Here is a 22,313-nt window from a genome sequence, read left to right as displayed (position 1 = left end):
CCCGAGGGGCGGGGCCTCATCCTGGCAGGTAAGTGTCCCTGCACTGAGCCCACTGCTTGCTGCTTGTGCCTGCGCTTGGACCGGAGTCACGCTGTCTTCTGCTTCTCTTGCTGGCGACTGTGCTCCTCTTGCTCCACCCGCCTGGATCGTGCTGCCTGTTGAAGCTGCTTTTTCTCTCCTGTTTACAGGTGTCTTTACCCATGCGGTGCCTTCTGCCTCTGCTCACCCGTTTGGAGCTGGTGTCAGTAGCGGGGCCGTGTGTAGCAGTGCCACGCTGGGCCTGAGCCCGCTGCAGGCGGCAGCCAGCACCTCGGCTTCTTCCTTTCAGGCTGCGGCTTCGGTCGAGACTCGGCCGCCCCCTCCACCTCCCCTACTTCCTCCTCAGCACCTGGGCCGGCCCCCTGCGGGGCCACCTGTCCTCCATGCACCCCCTCCTCCTAATGTCACCTTGCCTCCTCCACCTGCGCTGCTGGCTTCTAACTCCGAGCCAGTGCTTCTGCAGAGCCTGGCCTCCCTCCCGGCTAACAAAGCTTTCTTACCCCCCTCCTCTGCCGCTTCTCTGCAGCCTGCTAACGCCTCTCTGTCTGTCAAGCTCGCCTCCCTTCCACACAAGGTCTCCCGCCCCTCCTTCACGGTGCACCACCAGCCCCTGCCCCGGCTGGCCCTGGCGCAGGCTGCGCCCGCCGCCCCACAGGCCAACTCCTCGGGGCCATCTGCTGTGTGGGTTTCCCTTGGCATGCCGCCTCCTTATGCTGCGCACCTTTCGGGGGTTAAGCCTCGATAAAGACCTTGCTTAGCTAGCAGTTCATGTTCTGTAAGGTAAGGCTAGAGCCAAACCACCCCTCCTCTTGCCCAGAAGACGGCTGGCAGGGCTCGCCAGATGCCTGGGGTCCTGAGTCGTGGAGATGGGGGGAGGGGTGCTAAGGGAGGCAGGGCCAACATTGTGCAGCACTCCCTGGTCCTCAGCCCGCCGCTGAGAAGACAGCCGAGGTGATGAGATTCCAATGTGGCTCACCAAAGCCAAGGTAGCCCCAACCTATTGTGAGATTCCTGGCCCAAAGCAGTCCTTGATTTTGGGGTCACATTTTTAGCTCTCAACTAAGGCATTTGTCACCAGCCTGCCTGTGCACGGGAAACAAGGGGTAGTCAGTACACTGGTGAGGTTGCAGACTTACTTTGTCCACGGGCAGAAATGCCTGGGGTGGTAGCGTGGGCATCCTTGAACAGAGGTGGTGTTTAAGGTTCAGGGAGCCGGTCCCTGTCCACCTCTCCCTGAACAGCGGCTGTCAAACCCTGCTCTGCTATGATCATGGCAGTAGACATGCCCTGTGGGCGAAGAGCCAGATGGCAGCCTTCTGGCCTTCTCCATAGGGTGTGGCCACGTGGTAGCCGTAGCCTGAGTACAGGACAGCCTGACAACCACATCTGGAGGTCCTAGGGCTAGAGCTCTCCAGCTAACCCACCCTTTGTGCTCAGCAAGGCAGAGCTGCAGGGTGCTGGGCCCAACAGTACCTACCAGGAACACCCCTCTCTGCCCTGTGTCCTGTGGGGCAGCTTGGCCATAGAGGACATGTTGAATGCACCTAACCTATGCTCCTCCTCCCTGCAGGTAATTAGGACTTCTACCTCAGCCACGACCTATGCAAGGACGGTGTGGACCAAGCCTGCTGCCTGCCAGGCCGGCGGAGCCGGACGTGGAGCCACTGTGAATTGGCGGCACCGCAGGAGGTGCTGGACTGGTCCAGTTTGTACTGTCGATAGTTTTAGATAAAGTATTTATCGTTTTTTTTTTTTTTAAGTATAAGCAATTTTGACTTATTTTATTCCATCAAAGTCGTCCAAGGCAACCTCTTGAGACGCCTAAGTGTCTGTGAGAAAGAATAATATAAAGACTTGGCCTGCCGGGCTGGCCACCAGGAGGACTCTAGACTCCGTCCCGGTGCTATCTCACCACCGAGCCCATGCCCACCCATCTCCAACTTCGCCCCGGGTGCTGCCCCAGATGCGGACCATGGCCAAACAGTTCTCAGACGCACCCTTACTGCTTGTCCTGATACCAAAGGCACGCCAGGCATGCACGACGGGGGCTGACTTCTGGTTCCCCTCCTCGGAACTGGCCCGCTGTCACTGTGAACACCCTGCTGTTAACCCTGTGACTTTAGGCGTGCCTTTGCTGTGTGTGCAGATTGGGCTGGGGCAGGACTGGGTGCCTGGCTGGGCTGAGTGGTGCTGACAGGTGTGGGCCACTGCTGCAATGCTCAGTGGCTCCTGTGACAAGTGCATTTACTTTGTATTTCTTTGCTTTTCTGGCTCGGGGCATGCTGGCCAGGTGACATGGGGCTGGCCCACTGTGGGTCCCCTGGCATCTGTGTATAAGAGAGTCACATGATGAGTGACAGTATTTTATAGAGATGTGATGGAGATTTATAAATTTCATAGACTTGACTGCATTTATTTTTAGATTGCACAGTGAACTTTAACAGAAAGAAAAGTGAGGAGGAAAAAATACATTTATTTATTCAAATGCACAAAAAAATGGCGCTGGTCAGGGGCCCTGCAGGAGTGTGGCCCAGATGTGCTGGGCCACCCAGGGCCTCTGGTCACTGTGGGCACCACCTACCTATGTCCAAGAGTTGCTTCCTGGTCCTGGGGACAGGTGCACTGGGTGTGGCTACAAAGGGGCCAGGGCTGATTTAGCTTGCTGAGGCGGTCCTGACTGCCCTCAATGCTGCTCACTTCAGGTTAGGGGTAGGTAGGCTAAGCAGGGAGGCCATGTTGACCCCCTCATGTTGACCTGCTTCCCTTGGCAGTTGTGAAGATGGTGCTGGTGTCCCTTCCACCCCCCACCCTACCCCCTGTGATGGTGCTCATGCTCGCCAGGCCTGTTCTTGCACACCACAGCTAGCTACGGTGCTGCAGGGCAGGGTGGCCATAAAGTTAGCAAGTCCCAGGCCTGGAACAAGACACTGAGTGAACACTGTACACACCACCTACCACCTTGGCAGCTGCTGCTCCAGTGGTCGCTGCCCCACCTTACTTGAGTGTTAGGGGACAGACACTGCATGTTCGTGGCCCGCATGGCCCAGTGGGCCACAGGTGCTCCAGGCGGGCACAGTTGCAAGTCTTCTCCTGAGCCCACGAGAAAGGGGAACCCACAGTAAACTGAACATGGTGCACGGTGGCCCTGGGTTCCTTAGCTGATGGTCTTAGCATGGGGCTAGGCTCTCTCAGTGGTCCATGGTATTCCAGCCCAAGGGTGCTGCAGGGCTTGAGCTCAGGAACTCTGATAGAAAGCCCTACGGACTGGGACCTACTCCCACGCTAGCCCACAAAGGGACTCTGCCAGACACACCTCGGTTCCCACCCTCAACCTACATAGCTTTTTTGGCAGCCTGGCCTGTTTGTAACTTGATGCAGCTTTGCTCTGTCTTGTAATGACCTCTGTACTTAACGGGTGCACTGTTCTCTCCCTTGGTTCCCAAGGCATCTCATACATTGTTGCCGCCTCTAGACACAGTAATAAAAAGCTGTTTTCACTTGAGCCGGTTCTCAGTGTGGTCTGTCTTTGTGTGGTTACTGTCACCTCCCTTGAGGGACGATGACAGCTCTGGAAGAGCCCGAGGAAAACGCAGCCAGTGAGTCAAGGCACCCCTATAGCATTCAAGTTGCTCACAGCCAGGTGGTATGGGTCCCTTACGCAGGACTCACTAATATGTGCCCCCACAAAACCCAGGCAGGATTCCACATCTTCCCAGAGAGGGTAACCAGCCTGGTACCAGGCACACTGGGAACAACCCGTCCCACAAGCTGTGTGTGCCTGCATGCATGAGTGTTTATGTGTCCCCAGCCCAGTCTTTTTTGTTTTGTTTTTCAAAACAGTTTCACTCTGTAGTCCAGGCTGGCCTAGAACTCAGAGATGTGCTGTCTCTGCCTCCTGAGTGCTGGGACTGAAGGTGTGTGCCCTCATCTCTCCCCATTTACTTCACTGTGTGGCTTGGAAAAGGGGTACCTTTATTATAGAGCAGGCCCAGCACTGAAGGCCGGCACCATGACCTGCTCTATCAGCAGGAGTGGGGTTCACAGCTTTACCTAGCATGATACATTCACCCAATAACGGACAGGGGAGCTGTGCCAGGCTCAGTCCCCAGTTGGGGGCACTCAAGGGTATTGGCAGGGAGATGGCATGGGAACAAGGATCCAAGCCCTTGCCCTCCTCCTCCGGACCTCTGGCTTTGAACGACATTTCCAAAAAACATCTTCAAAGATAGCCAGAGGCCAGGCAAAGGTCAGTCCAACACATCTAGCTGGGAACCAATACAAGCAGTCTGCCTGTGCGTCGTAGGCAGGCTATTCAGCTGGAACCTGGCCTCCTCGGAGATGCCGAACTGCTCCAAAGGATCCTGTGGGGGTGCATGCTGACTGTGAACAAGGCCAGGGAGGGCTGCCCCGCCCCACCCCACCCCACCCCACCACTACACACCTTGCCTGTCATCTTCCTGATTTCGTTCCTGTAGAAGATGAGGCTTCGTCGCATGTACTCATAGCTGGAGAAAAGGGCTGGGCTCACTGATCACACTCCCCCATGTTTCCACCCAGCTCCCAGTGGTTCCCAAAGCCCCACCTGGCCCGGCGAAGAGCCTCCATCCACTCCTGACACTGCTCTTGGCTACAGCATTCGAAGTGATACTTCCTGCTGAGGTCTTCCACAAAGCCTACAAAGGGGTAAAGGAAGGGAGCCAGCCACCTCTGCTGGGTGTCTACCTGGCCCACATCCTGCTGGCCAGAAGGCCCAGCTTCCTCTCACCCGGGTTCCTGTCCTACCAAGCCATCCTCTCTGCCTGTCACAGGCTGGCTTGGCTCCTCCAGAGTGCTGACTCCTGAACCCATGAAAAGGGACCCACTGGGAACATATGAACTGGTTGACGTGAGGTCATTAGAGTAGGCCCTAATGGTAATAGGACTGGGGCGATGGCTCAGTAGGTAAAGTGCTGATTACTTAGTAGGTAATAAGCAGGAGGACCTGAGTGGAATCTCAGTGCTGAGGAAACAGATGGGGAGATTCCTAAGACTTGCTGCCAGCCAATATAGCCTAAAAACCAAGTCCATGTGCGAGGATGAGAGAGCCAAGCAGGTAGCGGTGCTGCTGCTGTGCCTGATGGCCAGAGTTCAATAGCGGGGACCCACATAGTGGGAAAGGAGAACCAAATACACGTATGTGTACATACAAATGTATTGTTTTAAGAGGGGGTGGTGAAGAGACCAGAAATTGACTTCTGGATTCCATATATACACGTGCAAAAAAAGAAAGACTAGGAGTATAGATGGAGAACCCCGTGTGATGATGGGGAAGACACGAGGGCCAAATCTCTACAAGATGGTACCGTAAAGATCGCCAAGGAAGGTTTAACAGGTGTCACTTCAGCCTCAGAAGCGCTACCCGCGGCAGACTGTTTCTTTTTTTTTTAATATTTATTTTATTTATTTATTATGTATACAATATTCTGTCTGTGTGTATGCCTACAGGCCAGAATAGGGCACCCAGACCTCTTTACAGATGGTTGTGAGACACCATGTGGTTGCCGGGAATTGAACTCAGGACCTTTGGAAAAGCAGGCAATGCTCTTAACCACTGAGCCATCTCTCCAGCCCCCAGACTGTTTCTAATACAAACAAAATCTGCATAGGCTGCACCTATCCTTGCGAAGAATAGGCACTGAAGGTGGGGGAAGAAACTATGATTGCACCAGCGGAGACCAGACCCGAGGACACTCAGAGTATCAGCTATTGTAGCGCTGGGTCCTCAGGAGACGAGGGATCCATGACAAAAGGAGGCTCCTGGGGAGTAAAAGGGAGATAGGTGCGCGGAGCAAGAGTCCGGGGTGGGGACAGTGGGGACCAGCGCACTTACTGATGGAGAAGCCGCCGGGTTCTTCCTGGGCCACTATGCAGCGTTCCAGCAACAGGGCTCCGAGGGGCTGCGCGAGACACGGCCGTGAGCGCCGGCCTCCGGGACGCGCGGGCCCCCCGAGTCCCCTACGCCCCTACCTCGGCCTCGTCCGGGCGGAAGTAGAAGAGGAAGTTGACCACCAGCTTCACCAGCCGCCTCTTGGCCACTGTGGGCACAGAGCGTTGTCAGTGAGGAACTGTTCTCATCCGCCCACCCGGGAATCGAGCCGGCCCGCCCCGAACCGCTCACCGCTGCCTTTCTTGGGACCCCGCATGCCTAGCTCGGCGGCCATCTCTGCCGGCTGACGGGACAGCGCCTGCAACTCTTTCTCATTGTACCGCATCACACCGCCGGGATCCGCGCGAACTAAAACGCGCCCTGACTCCCGGCCGCCGTCCTTTCCGAAGCGGCAACCAGTGCCACAAAAGTCTCAGGGAACGTTCCCGGAAGCCCCATCAAAGCTACTGCGCCTGCGCGTCGTGGAGCTTATTGCGTAGTTTACCATAAGGTGGCACTGGCGTGCAGGTCGGCGCAGTCGTACGCAGAGCCGGAAGTGTGAGAAATCCCCCGTCCCTAGGTAACCGTCAGACACACTAAACGTGAAGTGTTACGTTAGATTCATAGCACCCCACGTTAAGCGAAGCCCCTTCCCGGGCTAGTGAAACAGTTTCCGTCTTGTCGCGATAGGTAGCGTCACGAGATTTAGAGCGGAACGAGAGTTCGTGGACATCTCAGTGAGCGTGCGCACTATAGACTCCTTGTCCTCGAGCCTCTAGAACCCGAGTCCGTCTTTCGGGCCACCGCGCACAGGAAACTCCGCCTCATTTGCTCCCGGAAGTGGTCGCTTAGTCCGTCGTGCGCGTGCGCGCAGCCAAGTCGTGGCCGTCGCGGAGGTTAAGCCCGGGAATCGCGGCCTTGGGCGCCGGTGAGGAGCTGCGCGGCTTGTCGGTGGCGGCTGCCCACACCGCGGGGCCCCTGGAAGGGGATTGGAAGTGGGGGTGGGGGCGAGGGTGAGCGGCGCGTTCTTCTTTCTCGGGCCTGGCGCGCGCCCGGAGCGCGCGCTCTCGCAAGGCCCGTTGGGCCGTAGCCCCGTCGCGGATTCCCGCCGCGCGTCTGTGGCCCCTGGCGTGGTTCGGGGTCTTGGAGATTCTTTTGACTTCCTTGGTTGCCTCAGTTTCCCTCATCGTTAGTTAGGGCCCTGGCGACTGCTGCTCCTGTCCACCTGAGTAGGTCCGTGGCTGCGACTAAAAGATAACGGTATTTCCTCCCAAAGTGGACCAGAGCAGCACCTTCTCAAATACCGCTTTTCTTCCCTTATCGATCGTTTATCGATAATCTTATGGTGGTCCATGAGGTCGCACGTCTCCAGTCATTGGCAAAACTTTTATTTTATTTCAGACGGTTTTCACTGCACAATTCAGGCCCTCCTGGAACTTTAGTGTGAACCAGGCTGGCCTCGAACTCACACATCGTGGTGCCGCTGCCTCCCCAGTACTGGGATAAACAGCGTGTGTCTCCACACCTGGGTGTCTAATTTGGGTTTATTACTGCTCACGGTGTGAGGGTACAGTCCGCTTTGGTGGGAAAGTGTTGTCCCAGGAGCTTGGGGCAGGAAGCAGAATGGTAAATGCCAGTGTTCACATTGCTTTCCTCAGACTGTCTTTTTATGTGTTTGTATGTGTGTGTGCATGTTGAGTGTGGTACCCATTGAGTCCAGAAGAGGGTGCCAGGTGCCCTGGAGCTGGTTGTCAGCTGCCCAGTTTGGGTGCTAGAAACAGAACTTGGGTCTTTTGCAAGGGCACAAATGCTTTTCACTACTGAGCCAACTCCCCAGCCTACCCATCGCCCTTTTATCTCTTATTTAAGACAGGTTCTCACTGCATAGCCCAGTCTGGCCTCCAACTCAAACAAGAGCTGACGTGAAAGCGGGCACTGCCATGCCCCACAATTAAGTGCTTGTGTTTTGGGAGGTTGAAAGTTCATCATGGGCTGAGAGGGTAGCTCAGGTGTGAGATTTTGTGGGATTCTGTGCTCCTCCAGAACCAAGGAATGTGCTCACCCAGGCTGGTTTTGTCCTTTTTCCCCCACCCTCCAAAACTGATGGATTTTTCCTTCAGTGGACACTCAGGCAGGCACCTCCGGCACACACCCTAGAGGCTTTATGGATACTAAACAAGCACTCTGCCCCTGAATTGCACCCTCAAGCCTGTGGCTGGACACCCTGTCCTCTTGGAAGAGTGGTCAGAGTCTCATGTTCTTGGGAGTCCTCTTTACCAGAGGTCAAAGGAGTTTTCCCTCCTGTCACTGCCTGGGCTCTGCCACCCTTGTGCTCTGTTCTTGCCTCTGATTTGGGGATGTGTCTCCTGGTAGCTTTGGAAGATGTGGACAGTGCTTCTCTTTTTCAGTCCTTGGGTGGCTGAGTATGAAACAGACCAACAGTCTGTCCAGCTCACAGCTTGAGTGCACATCCTCTCATCTTCCCAACATCCAGAGGCCTCTGTGTCCCATCCTCCTTCGGAACTGACAACCAGTGACCTTGTAGTGTCTCTGCCTTGAGCTCTCCTACCTACCTCCTAGGCAGACTCCAAGGTGACATTGTAGATAATTGGGATACCTGGCTTTCAAAGAGTCTTGATCACGTTTGCAAGGTCCCTTTTGCTGTATGAGGCTTCAGCAATGATGACAAGAGCTGCCCTCCACTTCTCTCCTGGGCACTGTGAGTTCACTCTGAGTTATAACCAGAGTCCTGCAGCAGACAGTCTGAAGGAAAATATGGCCTGGTGGCTTTGAGCCTGGCACAGAGCTTTCTGATGCACTGTGGACAGCTCAGAGCTCAGGAGACCGGGAAAAGCTCCTTATGCCTGTATGTCAGATGGGGGGGTCTTTAGTCCCAGCATTTGGGAGACAGAGGCAGGTGAATCTCTGTTTGAGACCAGCCTGGTCTATGTGGAGAGTCCCAGGACAGCCAGGGCTATGAAGAGAGATCCCATTTTAATAAGTTATAGTAGGCAAAGGTGGCTCATACCTGCAGTTACCTGGGAAGATCAAGTGTTCAAACACAAGCAGACCCCCCTCCCCTGGGAGTTCAAGGCCAAGCCAGGTTATGTAAGACTCTGCCTGTTCCCCCACCCCCCTCGTTAACACCAAAGAATCAGTATGATGTAATGGCACACCCCTATAATTCCAGTGCTTGGGGAACCAGGAGTTGAAAAGATAGCCTCGGGTATGGACAGCCTGGACTACATGAGATTTGAAGAAATGATAATAGGGTCTTAGGCTTGCTTAGCAAAAACTGGCAGTTTCTGTACTTGGTTCACATTGGCCCTAGGGATTAGGTAGAATCCAGTCTGTGACATACAGGTGACGGGTTGCCTGCCTGTTGCGTGCGTGTCTGGCCACCCCACGGTCCTAGCAGTACCAACAGTGTTCTGATCCTTCTTTCTCCCAGGTTTCTCTTGTCTCTTGAAGCTCCCAGGCCTGCACCATGGACTTCCAGCACAGACCTGGAGGCAAGACGGGGAGTGGGGGCGTGGCCTCCTCCTCTGAGAGCAACAGGGACCGCAGGGAGCGCCTGCGGCAGCTGGCCCTCGAAACCATCGACATCAACAAGGTTTGGGAGCAGTGTCCCCGTGTACACAGAGCCCCCACAATGCCTCCGTCTTGGGTTCAGAGAACCGGGCTTTGTGGTCTAACAGGTACTTGTGTTCCCTCCCAGGACCCATATTTTATGAAAAACCATCTGGGATCCTATGAATGCAAACTGTGTCTAACGCTGCATAACAATGAGGTACGTGCTTCCACCTGACCCTCGTCCCCCGCTGGGCACACGTGTGGCCTTTACACTGATGGGGTGACATTGGTGGACCTTGGACCTATCACCCAGAGCCGAGGGCTCCCACAGTGTTGGTCTGGTTTGGTTGAATTCTTTTATTTTTTTCTCAGCTGTGCTGGGTAAGCAGCCACTAAGCTGAACTGTGTGCCTGTCCAGCTCTGTGAGCTCTGACTACTGCAGCTCGCTCTGTGAGCTCTGCTTGGCTCTACACTGAAGGTGGTCTGGGGACCAGCTGCCCTTTTACCCTTTCTCTGACCTTGGTGTCAGGACAGCAGTCAGCGTCTCTGATCTTTGAATGTCCCCGGCAACAGGGCTGCTTCTGCGTTTTAGGGAATCAGGCAGGAGGTGAGGACTGGGGTCCATTGGTAGTCCAGGACTAGATGAGCAGAGCGGTCAGCAGTGACCATGTTGACAATGGAGTCAGCTGCCACAGCTGTGCAGGATGCCGAGCAGTAGCTTAGACTCCACTACCCCCTCAGGAGCTCCCTGAGCACTTGCCAGACCCCTGTAGTGGGGTCAGCACTGAAGACTTTGGTGTGTGTGCTGGTCCTAACCACAGAGAGATTCCCAGGGTGGCATGGTGTGTCACTGCTCCCCAGTGCAGCCACAGCCACTGCATCCCCATAGGTTCCCATGCTCCAAGGAACTCTAGACTCTGGGCCTCATGTCAGACCCATGGGCTGGGTCCCCTTAGAGCTGTCCTGCTTCCCCCTCCCCCTCAGTGACCTGTCTTCTTTTTCTCTGCAGGGGAGCTACCTGGCCCACACCCAAGGGAAGAAGCATCAGACTAACTTGTGAGCCCTCACTTTGTGGCTGGGTGGAGAGGAGGGAAAGGCCCTGTGTTTACTCTGCCTGTGTTCCAGCCTGGCAGTCCTGCTGCAGAGCTGACTGCTAAGGAACAAGGACAGTGGGGTGATTGGTGCCCACCTGCTCTGTCCCTGCTTGGGAGACTCCAGGGCTGAGCCCTCATCCTCTCCATGAGCTCCAAGGCCAGGGGGCTCTGGCGCCTGTGTGCTTGGCCTTGGCAGCTGGTGGAGGGGCCATGCACCCATGTTTTGTGTTTATAGGGCCCGGCGAGCTGCCAAAGAGGCCAAGGAAGCCCCTGCCCAGCCAGCACCTGAGAAGGTCAAAGTGGAGGTGAAAAAGTTTGTGAAGATTGGCCGCCCTGGCTACAAAGGTGTGTGTTGGCCAGAATGAGCCCTGTGGGCCCTGGCACAGGATACACCCATCCCTAGGACACACAGCCACTGCTTCCTCTGTCGTCATAGCAGCCCACAGGTGGGCGATAAGCACCCATCCCCCACTAGAAACTTCCAGAAGGACAGGCAGGCAGGTTGTCTGCAGTCAGCACTCCCAGAGCCCCTCAGCAGAGGCCCCCCGAGTGACCTGGCCTGATCAGAAAGCCAGTCGTGTAGCCAGCAGGAACCCAGAGAGGCTGCAGAGGGCTGTCCACACCATCCTGACCATGTAGTGCTGGGTTGGGTTCTCTTGCTCAGATCCTAGCCAGGTGAGCACCTATGACACATAACAGCCCTGTCCCCTGTGTATTACAGTGACCAAGCAGAGGGACACAGAGATGGGCCAGCAGAGCCTGCTGTTTCAGGTGAGGTGGGGCCAGTCGGGGTGGAGCGGACACGTGGGTGTGGTGCTGATGCTGCTGTGCACGTCCACAGATTGACTACCCTGAGATTGCCGAGGGAATCATGCCACGCCACCGCTTCATGTCTGCCTACGAGCAGAGGATTGAGCCCCCAGACCGCCGCTGGCAGTACCTACTCATGGCTGCTGAGCCCTACGAGACCATTGCCTTCAAGGTAGTGACACCGAGGATAGGAGAGGGGGCAGCCAGGATTAGCCTGTCTGTCTGTCGGTCCCGGTCTCCACCCTGGGTGCTGCAGCTTGTGCTTTCCTCTCCCAGGTGCCAAGCCGGGAGATCGACAAGGCAGAGGGAAAGTTCTGGACCCACTGGAACCGAGAGACCAAGCAGGTGAGGTTCTGCAGCCCTTGCATGGTACTCCTTCTCCCTCTCACCCTCCTCCCCTGCAGTCAGTCACCCTCCCCTGCGGTCACTGACCTTCCTCCCCTACAGTTTTTTCTTCAGTTCCACTTTAAGATGGAGAAGCCTCCTGCCCCACCCAGCCTCCCTGCTGGACCCCCAGGTGTCAAGCGGCCCCCTCCCCCACTCATGAATGGCCTGCCTCCTCGCCCACCACTGCCAGATGCCTTGCCCCCACCTCCGCCTGGTGGCCTGCCTCTGCCCCCTATGCCTCCCACCGGGCCTGCTCCCTCTGGGCCCCCTGGACCTCCCCAGATGCCTCCACCAGCTCCTGGGGTCCATCCCCCAGCCCCAGTGGTCCACCCACCAACATCTGGAGTCCATCCCCCAGCTCCTGGGGTCCATCCCCCAGCACCAGTGGTCCACCCACCAACATCTGGGGTCCATCCCCCAGCTCCAGGTGTGCTCCCAGCAGCCCCTGGAGTGCACCCAGCAGCCCCTGGAGTGCACCCAGCAGCCCCTGGAGTGCACCCACCAGCTCCCGGGGTCCACCCAGCAGCCCCTGGAGTGCACCCACCAGCTCCTGGGGTCCACCCTCCAGCTCCCGGGGTCCACCCTCCCCCATCAGCTGGAGTTCATCCTCAGGCTCCAGGAGTACACCCACCTGCTCCTGCAGTTCACCCTCAGGCCCCTGGGGTGCACCCCCCAGCTCCTGGCATCCACCCTCAGGCACCTGGGGTACACTCCCAGCCTCCTCCTGGAGTCCACCCTGCTGCGCCTGTAGTCCACCCTCAGCCTCCAGGGGTTCACCCCTCAAATCCTGGGGTGCACCCAGCTCCTATGCCCCCCATGCTAAGGCCCCCACTCCCCTCAGAAGGCCCTGGGAACATGCCTCCCCCTCCCCCAGGCAACTGAATCATGGCCCCAGCACCCCCTGCTGCCTGTGCGCAGCCTTTTCCCAGGGCCAGTCCTTGGAAAGTTTTCTGTTTTGTCCTGTTCTGAGTTCATTAAACAGCCTCCCCCATGTCTCCCTGTCTGCAGTGTGGTTCTTATGTTGTTTGGGGGGGGGGGTGGAGGGGATGGGCAGGTACTGCATGCCTTATTGAAGGCATGGTGACCCGGGGTTCTGTGAGGCCTCCAGGTGGGCTCCCTAGGCAGTTGGGAGCTACTCAAGGACAGCTGTGGTTTCTGCAATTGTGGGCCTGTCTCTGAGGACAGAAAACCCTTTGAGAAGGCCACCTCCCACCTGCTGGACATACTGGGCACCAGGCACTGTCCCCCCAAGGTCACTTTCAGAGTTGATAGGGGTGCCCCTCCCAAGCACTCTTGCCCAGCCATACATATAAGCAGGGCCTTCCAGACTTTGTTGCACTGCCATGCAGGGACGACACCTCTCTCCGCTGGCGCTACTGCTGGTGACCATGGGGGCTGTGTTACAGGCGGAGACTCTCAAAGAAGAGTTCCAAAAAGCCCCCAGCACCAGGGGCCTCATCTTCCTTGAGGATGGGGTCTGGCCTCCCAGCGATCCCCCAGAGCCCTTGTGCCTGGTGACGCTGAGAGCGGAGGGGAACAGAAGCAGAATCCCGCTAAGGGTAGTAGGGGGCCTGGACAGCTATGAGCATGCCTTCCTGGAGGCTGTACAGGAGTCTCACTGGGGACCCCAAGACCTGGCCACCTTTGGAGTCTGCACTCCTGATGCCCAGGCTGCCCTGCCAGTCCTGCAGCACCTTGGGGCCTGGCTGGGGGAGCCTGGGGGGCAGCAGTTGCTGGTCCTGCACCTGACTGAAGGTATGTGATGGGCGCTGTTCAGAACCCCTGTGCCTTGTGTAACCTGAGGCTCATCCCGAGGACCCGGGGGAGGCTGTGGGGAGGTCCTATTGCTCGGCTGCCAGGCACAGCCTTGATAGCGGAGCACAACACCCCAACTCCGTCCCAGGCAAAGGGTCACCGAGTCCCTTCAAGCAAGGTCCTAACTTCACAGCTGGGGTCAGGGTCCTTCAGGCCTGCATGGCCACAGGAGATCTCCAGTTAGATTCCAGCTGAGGGACTCTGTAGGACAGGTCTTGAGGGAGGGAAACTAGTGGCTTCAGACTCAGTTGTCAACCAGTATTCGGCCCACAGTGATATGGGAGCCCACGCTCTTGCTGAAGTTCCAAGAGCCTCCACGTGGGGGAGCCATCCGCTGGGAGCAGGCCCTGCTGGTGCTATACCCGGGGCCCGGCCCCCAGGTCACCGTCACAGGGACTGGACTGCAGGGCACACAGGTGAGAGTGGCATGGGGCCATCCCGCGACAGCCGTCTGGTTGGGGTGTATAAAGATCTGCCTAATAGAAGGGTTCCTGGGGTCACTAGTACACAAGGTAGTCTACTCCCGGTATGGGATGGGTGTGCCTGGTAGCCTGGCCATCCTCAGTCCAGCAGAGTCCCGATGTCTACAGAACCTCTGCCCTACACGGGACACCCGCTATTTGGTGCTGGTTGTGGATTTCCCAGCGGGGGCCTGGAGTGGCCCTGGCCTTGCCCTAACTCTTCAGCCACGCAGAGAAGGTAGGTCCAGGTCCTGGCAGAGGGGAGGGGACGGTGTGAAAAGAGGCTGCCCTTTGCCCTTCCCCTCAGCTAGCCACGTGCTCACCCCACCCCCACCCCCACCCCCCCGCAGGTGCCACCCTGAGCATCGCCGAGCTGCAGGCTTTTCTGTTTGGCTCTGACTCTCGCTGTTTCACACGCATGACCCCTACCCTGCTGTTGCTGCCGCCTACCCAGTCATCCATGCAGCCAGCACATGGCCAGCTGGACACCATGCCCTTCCCACCGCCCAGGTGTGCGCACGGCAGGGCTGGAGTTGGAACTGGGAAGATGTGGGGAGGAGGAAATGCGCCCACCACAGCCTCTTGTGCTCAAGGTTGGCTCACTGCCCTCTATTCCAGGCTGCCCCTGGAGCCGGAGGATCTGCCACACAGCGCCGACCCCTTCCTAGAGACTCTCACCCGCTTGGTGCGTGCCTTACGGGGACCCCCAACCCGAGCCTCTCACACGCGTCTGGCTCTGGACCCTGGGGCGCTGGCCAACTTCCCACAGGGCCTGGTTAACCTGTCGGACCCCGCGGCCCTGGAATGCCTGCTCGATGGGGAGGAACCCCTGCTACTGCTGCTGTCTCCCACTGCAGCCACCGTGGGGGACCCTATGCCGCTGCAGGGCCCCGCCTCTGCTCTCTGGGCAGCCGACCTGGCACGCAGGGTGGCCATGGAGCTGCAGGCGGCGGCCTCAGAGCTGCGTGGCCTTCCCGGTCTGCCACCCGCTGCGCCCCCTCTTCTGTCGCGCCTGCTGGCGCTGTGCCCCAACGACTCCAACAGCCCTGGGGACCCGCTGCGAGCGCTGCTTCTACTAAAGGCACTGCAGGGCCTGAGTGCTGAGTGGCGTGGGAGGGAAGGGCGCGGGAGGGCAGGACGCAGCGTGGAGACCGCTGCAGAAGGGCCGTGCGGGCTGCGCGAACTGAGCGTGGACCTGCGGGCAGAGCGCTCAGTGCTCATCCCTGAGACCTACCAGGCCAACAACTGCCAAGGCGCCTGCGCGTGGCCACAGTCCGACCGCAACCCGCACTACGGGAACCACGTGGTGCTCCTGCTGAAGATGCAGGCTCGCGGGGCTGCCCTGGGGCGCCTACCCTGCTGCGTGCCCACTGCATACGCAGGCAAGCTGCTCATCAGCCTGTCCGAGGAACGCATCAGTGCGCACCACGTGCCTAACATGGTGGTCACCGAGTGCGGCTGCCGCTGACGCCTGCTTTGTCCCCAGACAGTATACCAATAAAGATCAGCAAACACTCAGTGGGGGTGTCTGTGGGTGGAGGGACCTCCTCTCACCTCCCTTCTCAAGTGCTAGATCTGCACGCACGTACACACACCATCCAGTCAGTGAGGATGAGCTCCATCTCCATCACTTTTTAAAGACAGGGTCTCTCTATGTAATACAGGCCATTCTGGAACTTACTATGTAGACCAGGCTGGCCTCGAACTCACAGAGAGCTGACCGACCCTACCTCCCCAGTGCTGGCATTAAATTCCCAGACCATGTCACTTTTTAAATTAGTTAACTAATTTGTATGTGTGGAGGGGAGGGTTGAGGCAGGAGAATTGCTTTGAGTCATCCTGAACTACAGAGTAAAACCCTGTTACAAAGTCCAAAAAAGGGGAGCGAGACAAACAGCTCAGCTGTAAAGGGCGCTTGCACATCCCAACCCCCCCACCCCAGGCTCAAACCTGAAAAAGAAAATGTGGCTGCGCAGGTGTGTCTGGAGGTGGAGACAGGAGGGTCAGAACTGCAAGCCAGGCTGCACGGCTTATGCAGTCGTCACACAGCACGCTTATGGAGGTCAGGATAATGAAGGGGAGTGTGTCCCAGGATAAAGGCTCAGCTGCAAGCACCTTTACCCACTTCGCCATCTCGTCGACCCTTGGGGTCCAGGCACAAAGGAGCAGAAAACGTGGCTGTCGCAGCACGAGCTTTATTTACTGGTCCTGCAGGGAGAAGGGACACGGGGTTCACCAAGAAGGACAGGGGCAGGATCAATCGCGCCCCTTTCCCCTACGGGACTTCTGTCTGGGTCGGTCGTCACGGTCGTGGCGTCGCCGGGGAGCCCATGCCTGCCGCTTCTCATGCTCGAGTTCCCTGGAGGGCCGCGTCCATGGCCGATGGCCTCCTTCGTGCGCCTCCCAGCGCCGGGACAGGGATTGGCGGGGCTCCCTGGTGACCCACTGCCTCTCCTCCTTCCTGGGCTTCTCCCTCCTCAGCTTCTCCTTCTTCAGCTTCTCTCCTTCCTTTGACTTCTCCCTTGGCCTCTCCTGGGACCCTCGGCCACCAAGGGGTGCGCACTCCTCTCCAAAGGCCTCTGTGGTGGACCCGCCAGGCTCCCCCTGGGTTTTTGCTTCTGCAGCCTCAGGCTTTTCCTGCTTCTGTACCTGGGGTCCGGGTGACTCAGGAGGCCCGGATGGGGGCACCAAGAGCGGGGGCTTAGGCTGCAGAAAGACAATGTGGGGTCTTGGGGTCCGCGCCCATCTCCCCACAGGCCCGACCTCCTTTTCCCTGGGAAGCAGCCCCATCAGGTGAAGGCCCAGGAAGAAAGCTTACCGCGGGCACCTCTGGTTTCTTGGGTGGAGGACTGGGCGGGACCCACTGCTGAGGGACTTCCACCGCCACCTCCCCAGCCACCGCGTCTGAAAGTCAGTCGGTCTGGGTTGGAGGACAGAGCGCACCCTCCTCATCCTCCCACTCAGCCCCAGAACAACCCACTTCAGCAGTCTACCTCACGCTCCTGCTGCTGGGATACCCCCTCCTCCTAGAGACCCCCCTTTTCTCTTGTCTTCTCTTCTCTCCTCTCTCCCCCTCTCTTTCTTCTCCTCTCCTCTTTCCTTTCTCTCTCTGTCCTCTCTCTTCTCTTCTCTTCTTGTCTCGTCTCTCCTCTCCTATCTCTCTCTCCTCTCTTCTCTCCTCTCTCTTCTCGTCTCTCTCTCTCTTCTCTCCTCCTTTCCCCTCCCCTCCCCTCCCCCCTCTCTCTGCATGGGGGCATCTAGCTTGGGGTGGACTATGTAGGTCCCTTCTCTACTGAAGGAGTGGGAACCAGGTTCAGTCTCACATGCCCGTCATCCTGGCTGGAGGATGCTGAGACAGGAGGATTGCCATGAGACCCAGGCTAATCTGTGTTATATAAAATGAGCCCTTAACTCAAAAGCAAACAAAAAAGCCTGGGTTCAGCTCTTGGGAGTTCAAAGCAGGGGGATCAGAGGCCAGCCTGGGCTATATAGAAAGCTTGAGGCCAGCCTGGACTATATAAAACTTTGTCTCAAAAAAAAAAAAAAGTCTGGGCCTGGTGACTCACACCTTTAATTCCAGCACGTGGGAGGGACGCAGAGGCAGGCGAATTTCTCGGAGTCTACGGAGGCCAGCCAGGGATACACAGTGAGACTCTGGCTCAAAATGAATAAATGAATGAATGAATGAATGCCAGTTGAGCCAAGAGCACCCCAAAGGCGGGCTTGGAAGACTAGGTGTGACCATGCGGCTCACAGGCTATTCCTGGGGTAGGGAGAGACTAGAGCACAGTGTTTGTAGGAACAGTGGAGTCACTGCCAGCGCAGGGCTGCAGGGAATTGCAGGGAATGCACCCCACCCCTTTGTCCCTCACTGTCCCTACTCCTGCGGCAGGCCAATCCCTCCTCCACAACGCTCACCCTGACAGAGCTGGACAGCCGAGCCCATCAGTGCCACCAGTGAGGCCAGCACCAGGCACTTGTTGAGTGTCAGGTCTCCCCAAGGCAGGTCGTCCCTGGGCGGTGGTGGTGGCGGTGGGGGCTTCAGGGGAGGCGCAGCCTGCAACTTTCTGCGTGCGGGAACGCTCCGGGGGCCTGCGGAGACAAGCGTTTGGTCTCCTGTGGCTCCTGCCCCCCATCCCCGCCCGCTCGTTCTCCCCGCGCAAACCCACTTGTCCCAGCTTTAGGAATCCCTTTGCCGGTTCCCAGACCCTCCTGGGCCACGAGCTCTTTCTCCGCAGTGCCGGCAGTCACTGGGTCCTGGAGGACCTGTAGGGCGTCAGAGACCCGCGGGATATCAGTCCACATTTTCCGGGGAGGAGGCGGGTTGTAGTGACTCATTCTGTAATCTCAACACCCAGGAGGTCGAGACATAAGGAGGATCTGCAGTTGGATGCCGACCTGGGTTGCGTAGTAAGACTGTCTAGGGGCTGGAGAAATGGCTCAGTGGTTAAGAGCACTGACTGCTCTTCCAGAAGACCCAAGTTCAATTCCCAGCACCCACATGGCAGCTCACAACTGTCTGAAGATCCAGTTGCAGGGGATCTGACACCTTCACATCAATGCACATAAAATAAAGTTAAATAAACCATAAAAAATATTTAAAAAAAAAAAAAGACTGTCTAAAACTCAAAAGTAGGGCCCAGACAAGAAGCTCACTGGGTGCTGGTCCTGCCTCCAAACCTGACAGCCTGCGTTTGATCCTGGGACCCCCCCCCCCAGTAAAGGTAAAGGTGAAAACAGATTCAGGGAAGATGGCCTCTGATCCCTTGCTGTACATGTTCACATACACATATAAATAATTATATATATATGTGTGTGTGTGTGTGTATGCATATAGAGACATGCAGATAAGTACAGATATATACATGTGTATATATACAAATATATAAAAACACAATACATGTATATAAATACATATATACAAATACACACACACACATATATATACAAATACATTAGAAGTTGGAGAGATGGCTCAGTGGCTACAGTACAGGCAGTTCTCACAGAGAACCCAGCACCCACAGGGCAGCCCATAATCATCTGTAACTCCAGTTCCAGGGGATCCAATGCCCCCTTCTGGTTTCTGAGTTCATCAGATACCCATGTATGCAGGCAAAACGCATAAAAAAAATAAAAATTAAATACAAAAAGAAAAAAAAGAAGGAAGGGAGGGAGGGAGAAAAGAAGGGAGGGAAGGAGGGAGAAAAGAAGGGGGAGAGGAAGGGAGGGAGGGAGGGAGGGAGGGAGGGAGGGAGGGAGGGAGGGAGAGAGCTGGAGAAGAACGGGAGACCACCATTCCTTTAGCTGGCTGTCCCAATCCCGGGGCCAGCTACTCACGGGTGTCCAGCGACTAGAGTCGGCCAGCCTGGATGCCCCTGTTGTTGAAACAGATGAAGAATCGAAACAGCAGGGTATTTACCACCCTGACCAACTCCATCCCACCCCACACCCCCACACCCCCACACCGAATGGCAATTTGCAGCTTCCTATGCAAATGACAAGGGACATGGGGCTCAGAGATATGCAGCAGTGTTTCCAACCCAGCACCGAGGAACCAACCCCTTAGCCGCTTGCCTCAGCCCAGGCTGGAAGATTAAGTGTTGGTCTCCAAAGCGGAGCCACCAGGCTCTTGCATCAGTTGCAGTACCTTGTGCCTTGCCATCTGGCCGTCGGCCTGAGCTTGGCTCCTCCAGTAACGAGAAATCATCGCTGGGGAGGCAGCTGCCCAGGCCCCCCTCCAGATCCTCCAAGCCTCTGGCTGTCATGAAGACTGCAGGATGGGCAGGGAGTCAGGGCATGGTCTTACCTAATCTTCGCCTCTACTGGAGGAATTCATGCTCCTTTCATTTTGTTTTTTTGTTTTTTTTTTTTTTTTTTGAGACAGGGTTTCTCTGTGTAGCCCTGGCTGTCCTGGAACTCACTCTGTAGACCAGGCTGATCTCAAACTCACAGAGATCCACCTGCCTCTGCCTCCCGAGTGCTAGGATTAAAGGTGTGAGCCACATGCTGGGCAGAAATTCATACTCTTGCATGACTTCAGCATTTCCTTGGGACCCCTTCCCCATAGCCCAACCATGGGAAGACACCCAGAGTCTATCAGTACAGCAAGGAACAAAACCAAGGCCCTGAGAGGCCCAGAGCTCACCCGGGGCTACACAGGAATGAACCCAAGGCCCATGCTGGAGCTCTGCTCTGCAGAGCCAGCTCAAATTCTCTGAGGCCATAGACTATTTTTATCGGTGTCTCACGCCAGCAGGAGAGGTCAGTCTGGCAGCCCAACCCCTCCCCAGACTCTTGCTCCCAGTCTAACAGAGTAGGCATCCTAGAGCTGAACCCCCTAGCTGACCCAGGATTCAGGGGGCTGAAGCCTCAACAGCCCGCCTGGTCTAGCCCTCAGTGTGACAGCGGAGGCAGGGGCAGACGGGATCGTGAGGGGTTTCCAGTCACGGCACCAGCCTTCTTGCCCCTGTTTTTATAGGGCACACAGAGAAACTGGGACCAGGGGCTCTGCTGAGCTGGATGCCAGACACAGGTTTAATTCATGGGGAGGAGGGGGGTAATCCATGGCCACTGGCTGCCCCCTGTATCTCCCGCCCCGACAGAAATACTTTAAAAACAGGGAGGGTATGAGCCAGCAAGATGGCTCAACAGGTAAGAGAGCTTGCAGCCAAACCTGATGATCTGAATTCAATCCTCCAATCACCTCCCTTTGTGGGGGGCGTGGTTTCGAGAGAGGGTTTCCCCGTGTAGCGCTGGCTGTCCTGGAACTCACTCTCTAGACCAGGCTGGTCTCGAACTCACAGAGATCCGCCTGCCTCTGCCTCCCGAGTGCTGGGATTAAAGGCTAGCCGCGGCCGGGCGCTTCAGCTGGAAGGCAAGGCTGGAGTCCTCGGGTTGTCTTCTGCTGACCACGCGTACCCCTCAGCACATACCTTCACTTGTCCACTTACAAAAACTAAAAATTTTAAAATATCATTTAAAAATGAAATATAAGTAAAACCATAGAAGTTTCCCCTCTTGGGGGAGGGGACCAAAACACAGGTGAGGCAGGGAATTTGGCCCCTCCCTGTATGGGGAAGGTGGTCATCGGAATAGGGGACCCTAATGGACCTCAGGGCTCTCTTACCAAGCTCTAGGACCACAGCTCTATCCAGGTTCCCCGCAGCCCCTCTTACCCTACAGTCTCCGAGCTGGGCCTGACCAACAAGAAAGCACACGGACCGCTGGTCTGTGATGGACAGCAACAGATGGCCAGAGACAGCTGCTGGGGACCAATTGGAGAGCACCAGGGAGTCAGGAGGAGGGCTTTTCACGGGGTCACTGGGAGGGTGGCCGCCACCCACAGCTGCCTCCTGCAATGAACTCGAGGACCTTGTTTGCTGCTCTAGTGTCCCAGGTCGCAGCCCCAGTGGCCGCATCTGTGACTTTGAGGCTTCTGACGCGTGTCCGGCTTACCCCTGCCCTGAGTTCTAGGCTGACTCAACTATTTTCCAGTGGCTCCCGGTTTCTTTTTAGACTGTTCAATTTAATTTATTTATTTTTGTGGTAATGAGGATTGAATCCAGGACCTCAATCTCTCTGGGGAACTCTGGGCGGGGCTTCAGACTGATCACGCCCCCAGCCCTTCACTGGAGGGATTCAAGGCGGGGCTCCACCCTGGCCACGCCCCCAGCCCCTCACTGGAGATTCTAGGTAGATATTGTGGGCACAGTGACAGAAATGTCATCACTAATACAGCAAGGAATGAGGGACTGGAGTCAGGGCTACACCTCCTGAGCTGAAATCATCCTACAGTGCTTCTGTGAGGAATCATAATTCTGGAACAACCCGGTCCAGAGCCTGGGTTTCCTCCTGTGCAAAGTGAGATTTCTTCCTAGGTGGTACTGAGATAGAAACGGGATCACTTCCTTAGGGACCGATTTCCTCCAGCGGAAATAGTGCCACCTGCTGGGAGACCTGCATTTCTGCATCGCAATGCCTCCCGGGACTGAGGATCAGATTGGTGACACATTTTATCCATGACTTTATTATCTGCCTATGTAGTCACTTAGTCAATCAACAAACACAGCGCAGCGCACCCCAGCAATATGGAAATTACTGTTACCATTATCAATACTAGAGTTGTTACTTTTTTTTACAATTATTTATTTTGTGTAGGTGTGTGTGTAGGCAGGCACCCACACTACAGAGCTTGTAGGGTCTGTTCCCTGGTTCTGGCCTCCCACCACG

At 56.6% G+C, this 22,313-nt stretch overlaps 5 protein-coding genes across 12 annotated transcripts in view; 3 read left to right on the top strand and 2 right to left on the bottom strand.

Moving 5' to 3' along the window:
• Positions 1–3,541, top strand: part of Dot1l (DOT1 like histone lysine methyltransferase) — a 42,070-nt gene extending 38,529 nt beyond the window's left edge. The window contains exons 28-29 of one of the 3 annotated variants that reach the window (XM_075975434.1): positions 189–819; positions 1,610–1,739. In XM_075975434.1, the coding sequence (XP_075831549.1) occupies positions 189–784 (596 nt within the window). In that variant the 3' untranslated portion in view covers positions 785–819; positions 1,610–1,739. Of the gene's footprint in view, positions 1–188; positions 913–1,609 lie in introns of those variants that run through there. The other 2 variants (XM_075975436.1, XM_075975433.1) reach the window with 2 other exon arrangements.
• A 449-nt stretch (positions 3,542–3,990) lies between these two features.
• Positions 3,991–6,497, bottom strand: Plekhj1 (pleckstrin homology domain containing J1). Of its 2 annotated transcripts, none has more exons than XM_075975438.1 (6): positions 6,197–6,497; positions 6,046–6,113; positions 5,909–5,975; positions 4,622–4,712; positions 4,481–4,544; positions 3,991–4,400 (listed from the first exon to the last, which is right to left on the bottom strand). In XM_075975438.1, exons 1-6 carry the CDS (start codon positions 6,288–6,290, stop codon positions 4,287–4,289), a joined length of 498 nt encoding a protein of 165 aa, XP_075831553.1. In that variant the 5' UTR covers positions 6,291–6,497; the 3' UTR covers positions 3,991–4,286. The 2 variants fall into 2 exon arrangements, with proteins under 2 accessions (XP_075831553.1, XP_075831554.1); XM_075975439.1 differs by having other exon boundaries at positions 4,481–4,508; positions 6,197–6,419.
• A 235-nt stretch (positions 6,498–6,732) lies between these two features.
• Positions 6,733–12,803, top strand: Sf3a2 (splicing factor 3a subunit 2). The gene is made up of 9 exons (XM_075975437.1): positions 6,733–6,872; positions 9,396–9,557; positions 9,663–9,734; positions 10,527–10,573; positions 10,847–10,956; positions 11,333–11,382; positions 11,453–11,593; positions 11,698–11,766; positions 11,869–12,803. The coding sequence occupies exons 2-9, from the start codon at positions 9,432–9,434 to the stop codon at positions 12,688–12,690; spliced, it is 1,437 nt and encodes a 478-aa protein (XP_075831552.1). The 5' UTR covers positions 6,733–6,872; positions 9,396–9,431; the 3' UTR covers positions 12,691–12,803.
• Positions 12,804–13,151: 348 nt separating this feature from the next.
• On the top strand, positions 13,152–16,272 carry Amh (anti-Mullerian hormone). The gene is made up of 5 exons (XM_075975426.1): positions 13,152–13,563; positions 13,897–14,039; positions 14,214–14,322; positions 14,435–14,594; positions 14,703–16,272. The coding sequence occupies exons 1-5, from the start codon at positions 13,152–13,154 to the stop codon at positions 15,550–15,552; spliced, it is 1,674 nt and encodes a 557-aa protein (XP_075831541.1). The 3' UTR covers positions 15,553–16,272.
• On the bottom strand, positions 16,264–21,347 carry Jsrp1 (junctional sarcoplasmic reticulum protein 1). 5 transcript variants are annotated; one of them, XM_075975427.1, is made up of 8 exons: positions 21,260–21,347; positions 20,758–21,039; positions 19,732–19,854; positions 19,422–19,459; positions 18,254–18,350; positions 18,003–18,176; positions 16,903–16,988; positions 16,264–16,790 (listed from the first exon to the last, which is right to left on the bottom strand). In XM_075975427.1, exons 3-8 carry the CDS (start codon positions 19,847–19,849, stop codon positions 16,341–16,343), a joined length of 963 nt encoding a protein of 320 aa, XP_075831542.1. In that variant the 5' UTR covers positions 19,850–19,854; positions 20,758–21,039; positions 21,260–21,347; the 3' UTR covers positions 16,264–16,340. The 5 variants fall into 5 exon arrangements, with proteins under 5 accessions (XP_075831542.1, XP_075831544.1, XP_075831543.1 ...); XM_075975429.1 differs by having other exon boundaries at positions 20,857–21,039; XM_075975428.1 differs by having other exon boundaries at positions 21,211–21,284.
• Positions 21,348–22,313: the final 966 nt, after the last annotated feature.

This window comes from Microtus pennsylvanicus, chromosome 6 (assembly GCF_037038515.1).
Source record: "Microtus pennsylvanicus isolate mMicPen1 chromosome 6, mMicPen1.hap1, whole genome shotgun sequence".
In the NCBI taxonomy this organism is placed as follows: Eukaryota; Metazoa; Chordata; class Mammalia; order Rodentia; family Cricetidae; genus Microtus; species Microtus pennsylvanicus.
Note: the sequence above shows the minus strand (reverse complement) of the source record. Positions and strands in the feature narration are given on the sequence as shown.

Excerpts from the sequence above, each read along its gene's own strand:
- Amh (XM_075975426.1), top strand. The coding sequence starts at position 13,152 with ATGCAGGGACGACACCTCTCTCCGCTGGCGCTACTGCTGGTGACCATG. Across the intron at positions 14,040-14,213 it reads CTGGACTGCAGGGCACACAG|AACCTCTGCCCTACACGGGA; the intron begins GTGAGAGTGGCA and ends CGATGTCTACAG. Across the intron at positions 14,595-14,702 it reads ATGCCCTTCCCACCGCCCAG|GCTGCCCCTGGAGCCGGAGG; the intron begins GTGTGCGCACGG and ends CCTCTATTCCAG.
- Jsrp1 (XM_075975427.1), bottom strand. The coding sequence starts at position 19,849 with ATGACAGCCAGAGGCTTGGAGGATCTGGAGGGGGGCCTGGGCAGCTGC. Across the intron at positions 18,177-18,253 it reads GATTCCTAAAGCTGGGACAA|GCCCCCGGAGCGTTCCCGCA; the intron begins GTGGGTTTGCGC and ends TTGTCTCCGCAG. Across the intron at positions 16,791-16,902 it reads AGAAACCAGAGGTGCCCGCG|CCTAAGCCCCCGCTCTTGGT; the intron begins GTAAGCTTTCTT and ends GTCTTTCTGCAG.
- Plekhj1 (XM_075975438.1), bottom strand. The coding sequence starts at position 6,290 with ATGCGGTACAATGAGAAAGAGTTGCAGGCGCTGTCCCGTCAGCCGGCA. Across the intron at positions 5,976-6,045 it reads TCCGCCCGGACGAGGCCGAG|CCCCTCGGAGCCCTGTTGCT; the intron begins GTAGGGGCGTAG and ends TGTCTCGCGCAG. Across the intron at positions 4,545-4,621 it reads GAGGCTCTTCGCCGGGCCAG|CTATGAGTACATGCGACGAA; the intron begins GTGGGGCTTTGG and ends CCTTTTCTCCAG.
- Sf3a2 (XM_075975437.1), top strand. The coding sequence starts at position 9,432 with ATGGACTTCCAGCACAGACCTGGAGGCAAGACGGGGAGTGGGGGCGTG. Across the intron at positions 10,957-11,332 it reads TGGCCGCCCTGGCTACAAAG|TGACCAAGCAGAGGGACACA; the intron begins GTGTGTGTTGGC and ends TGTGTATTACAG. Across the intron at positions 11,594-11,697 it reads ACGAGACCATTGCCTTCAAG|GTGCCAAGCCGGGAGATCGA; the intron begins GTAGTGACACCG and ends TTCCTCTCCCAG.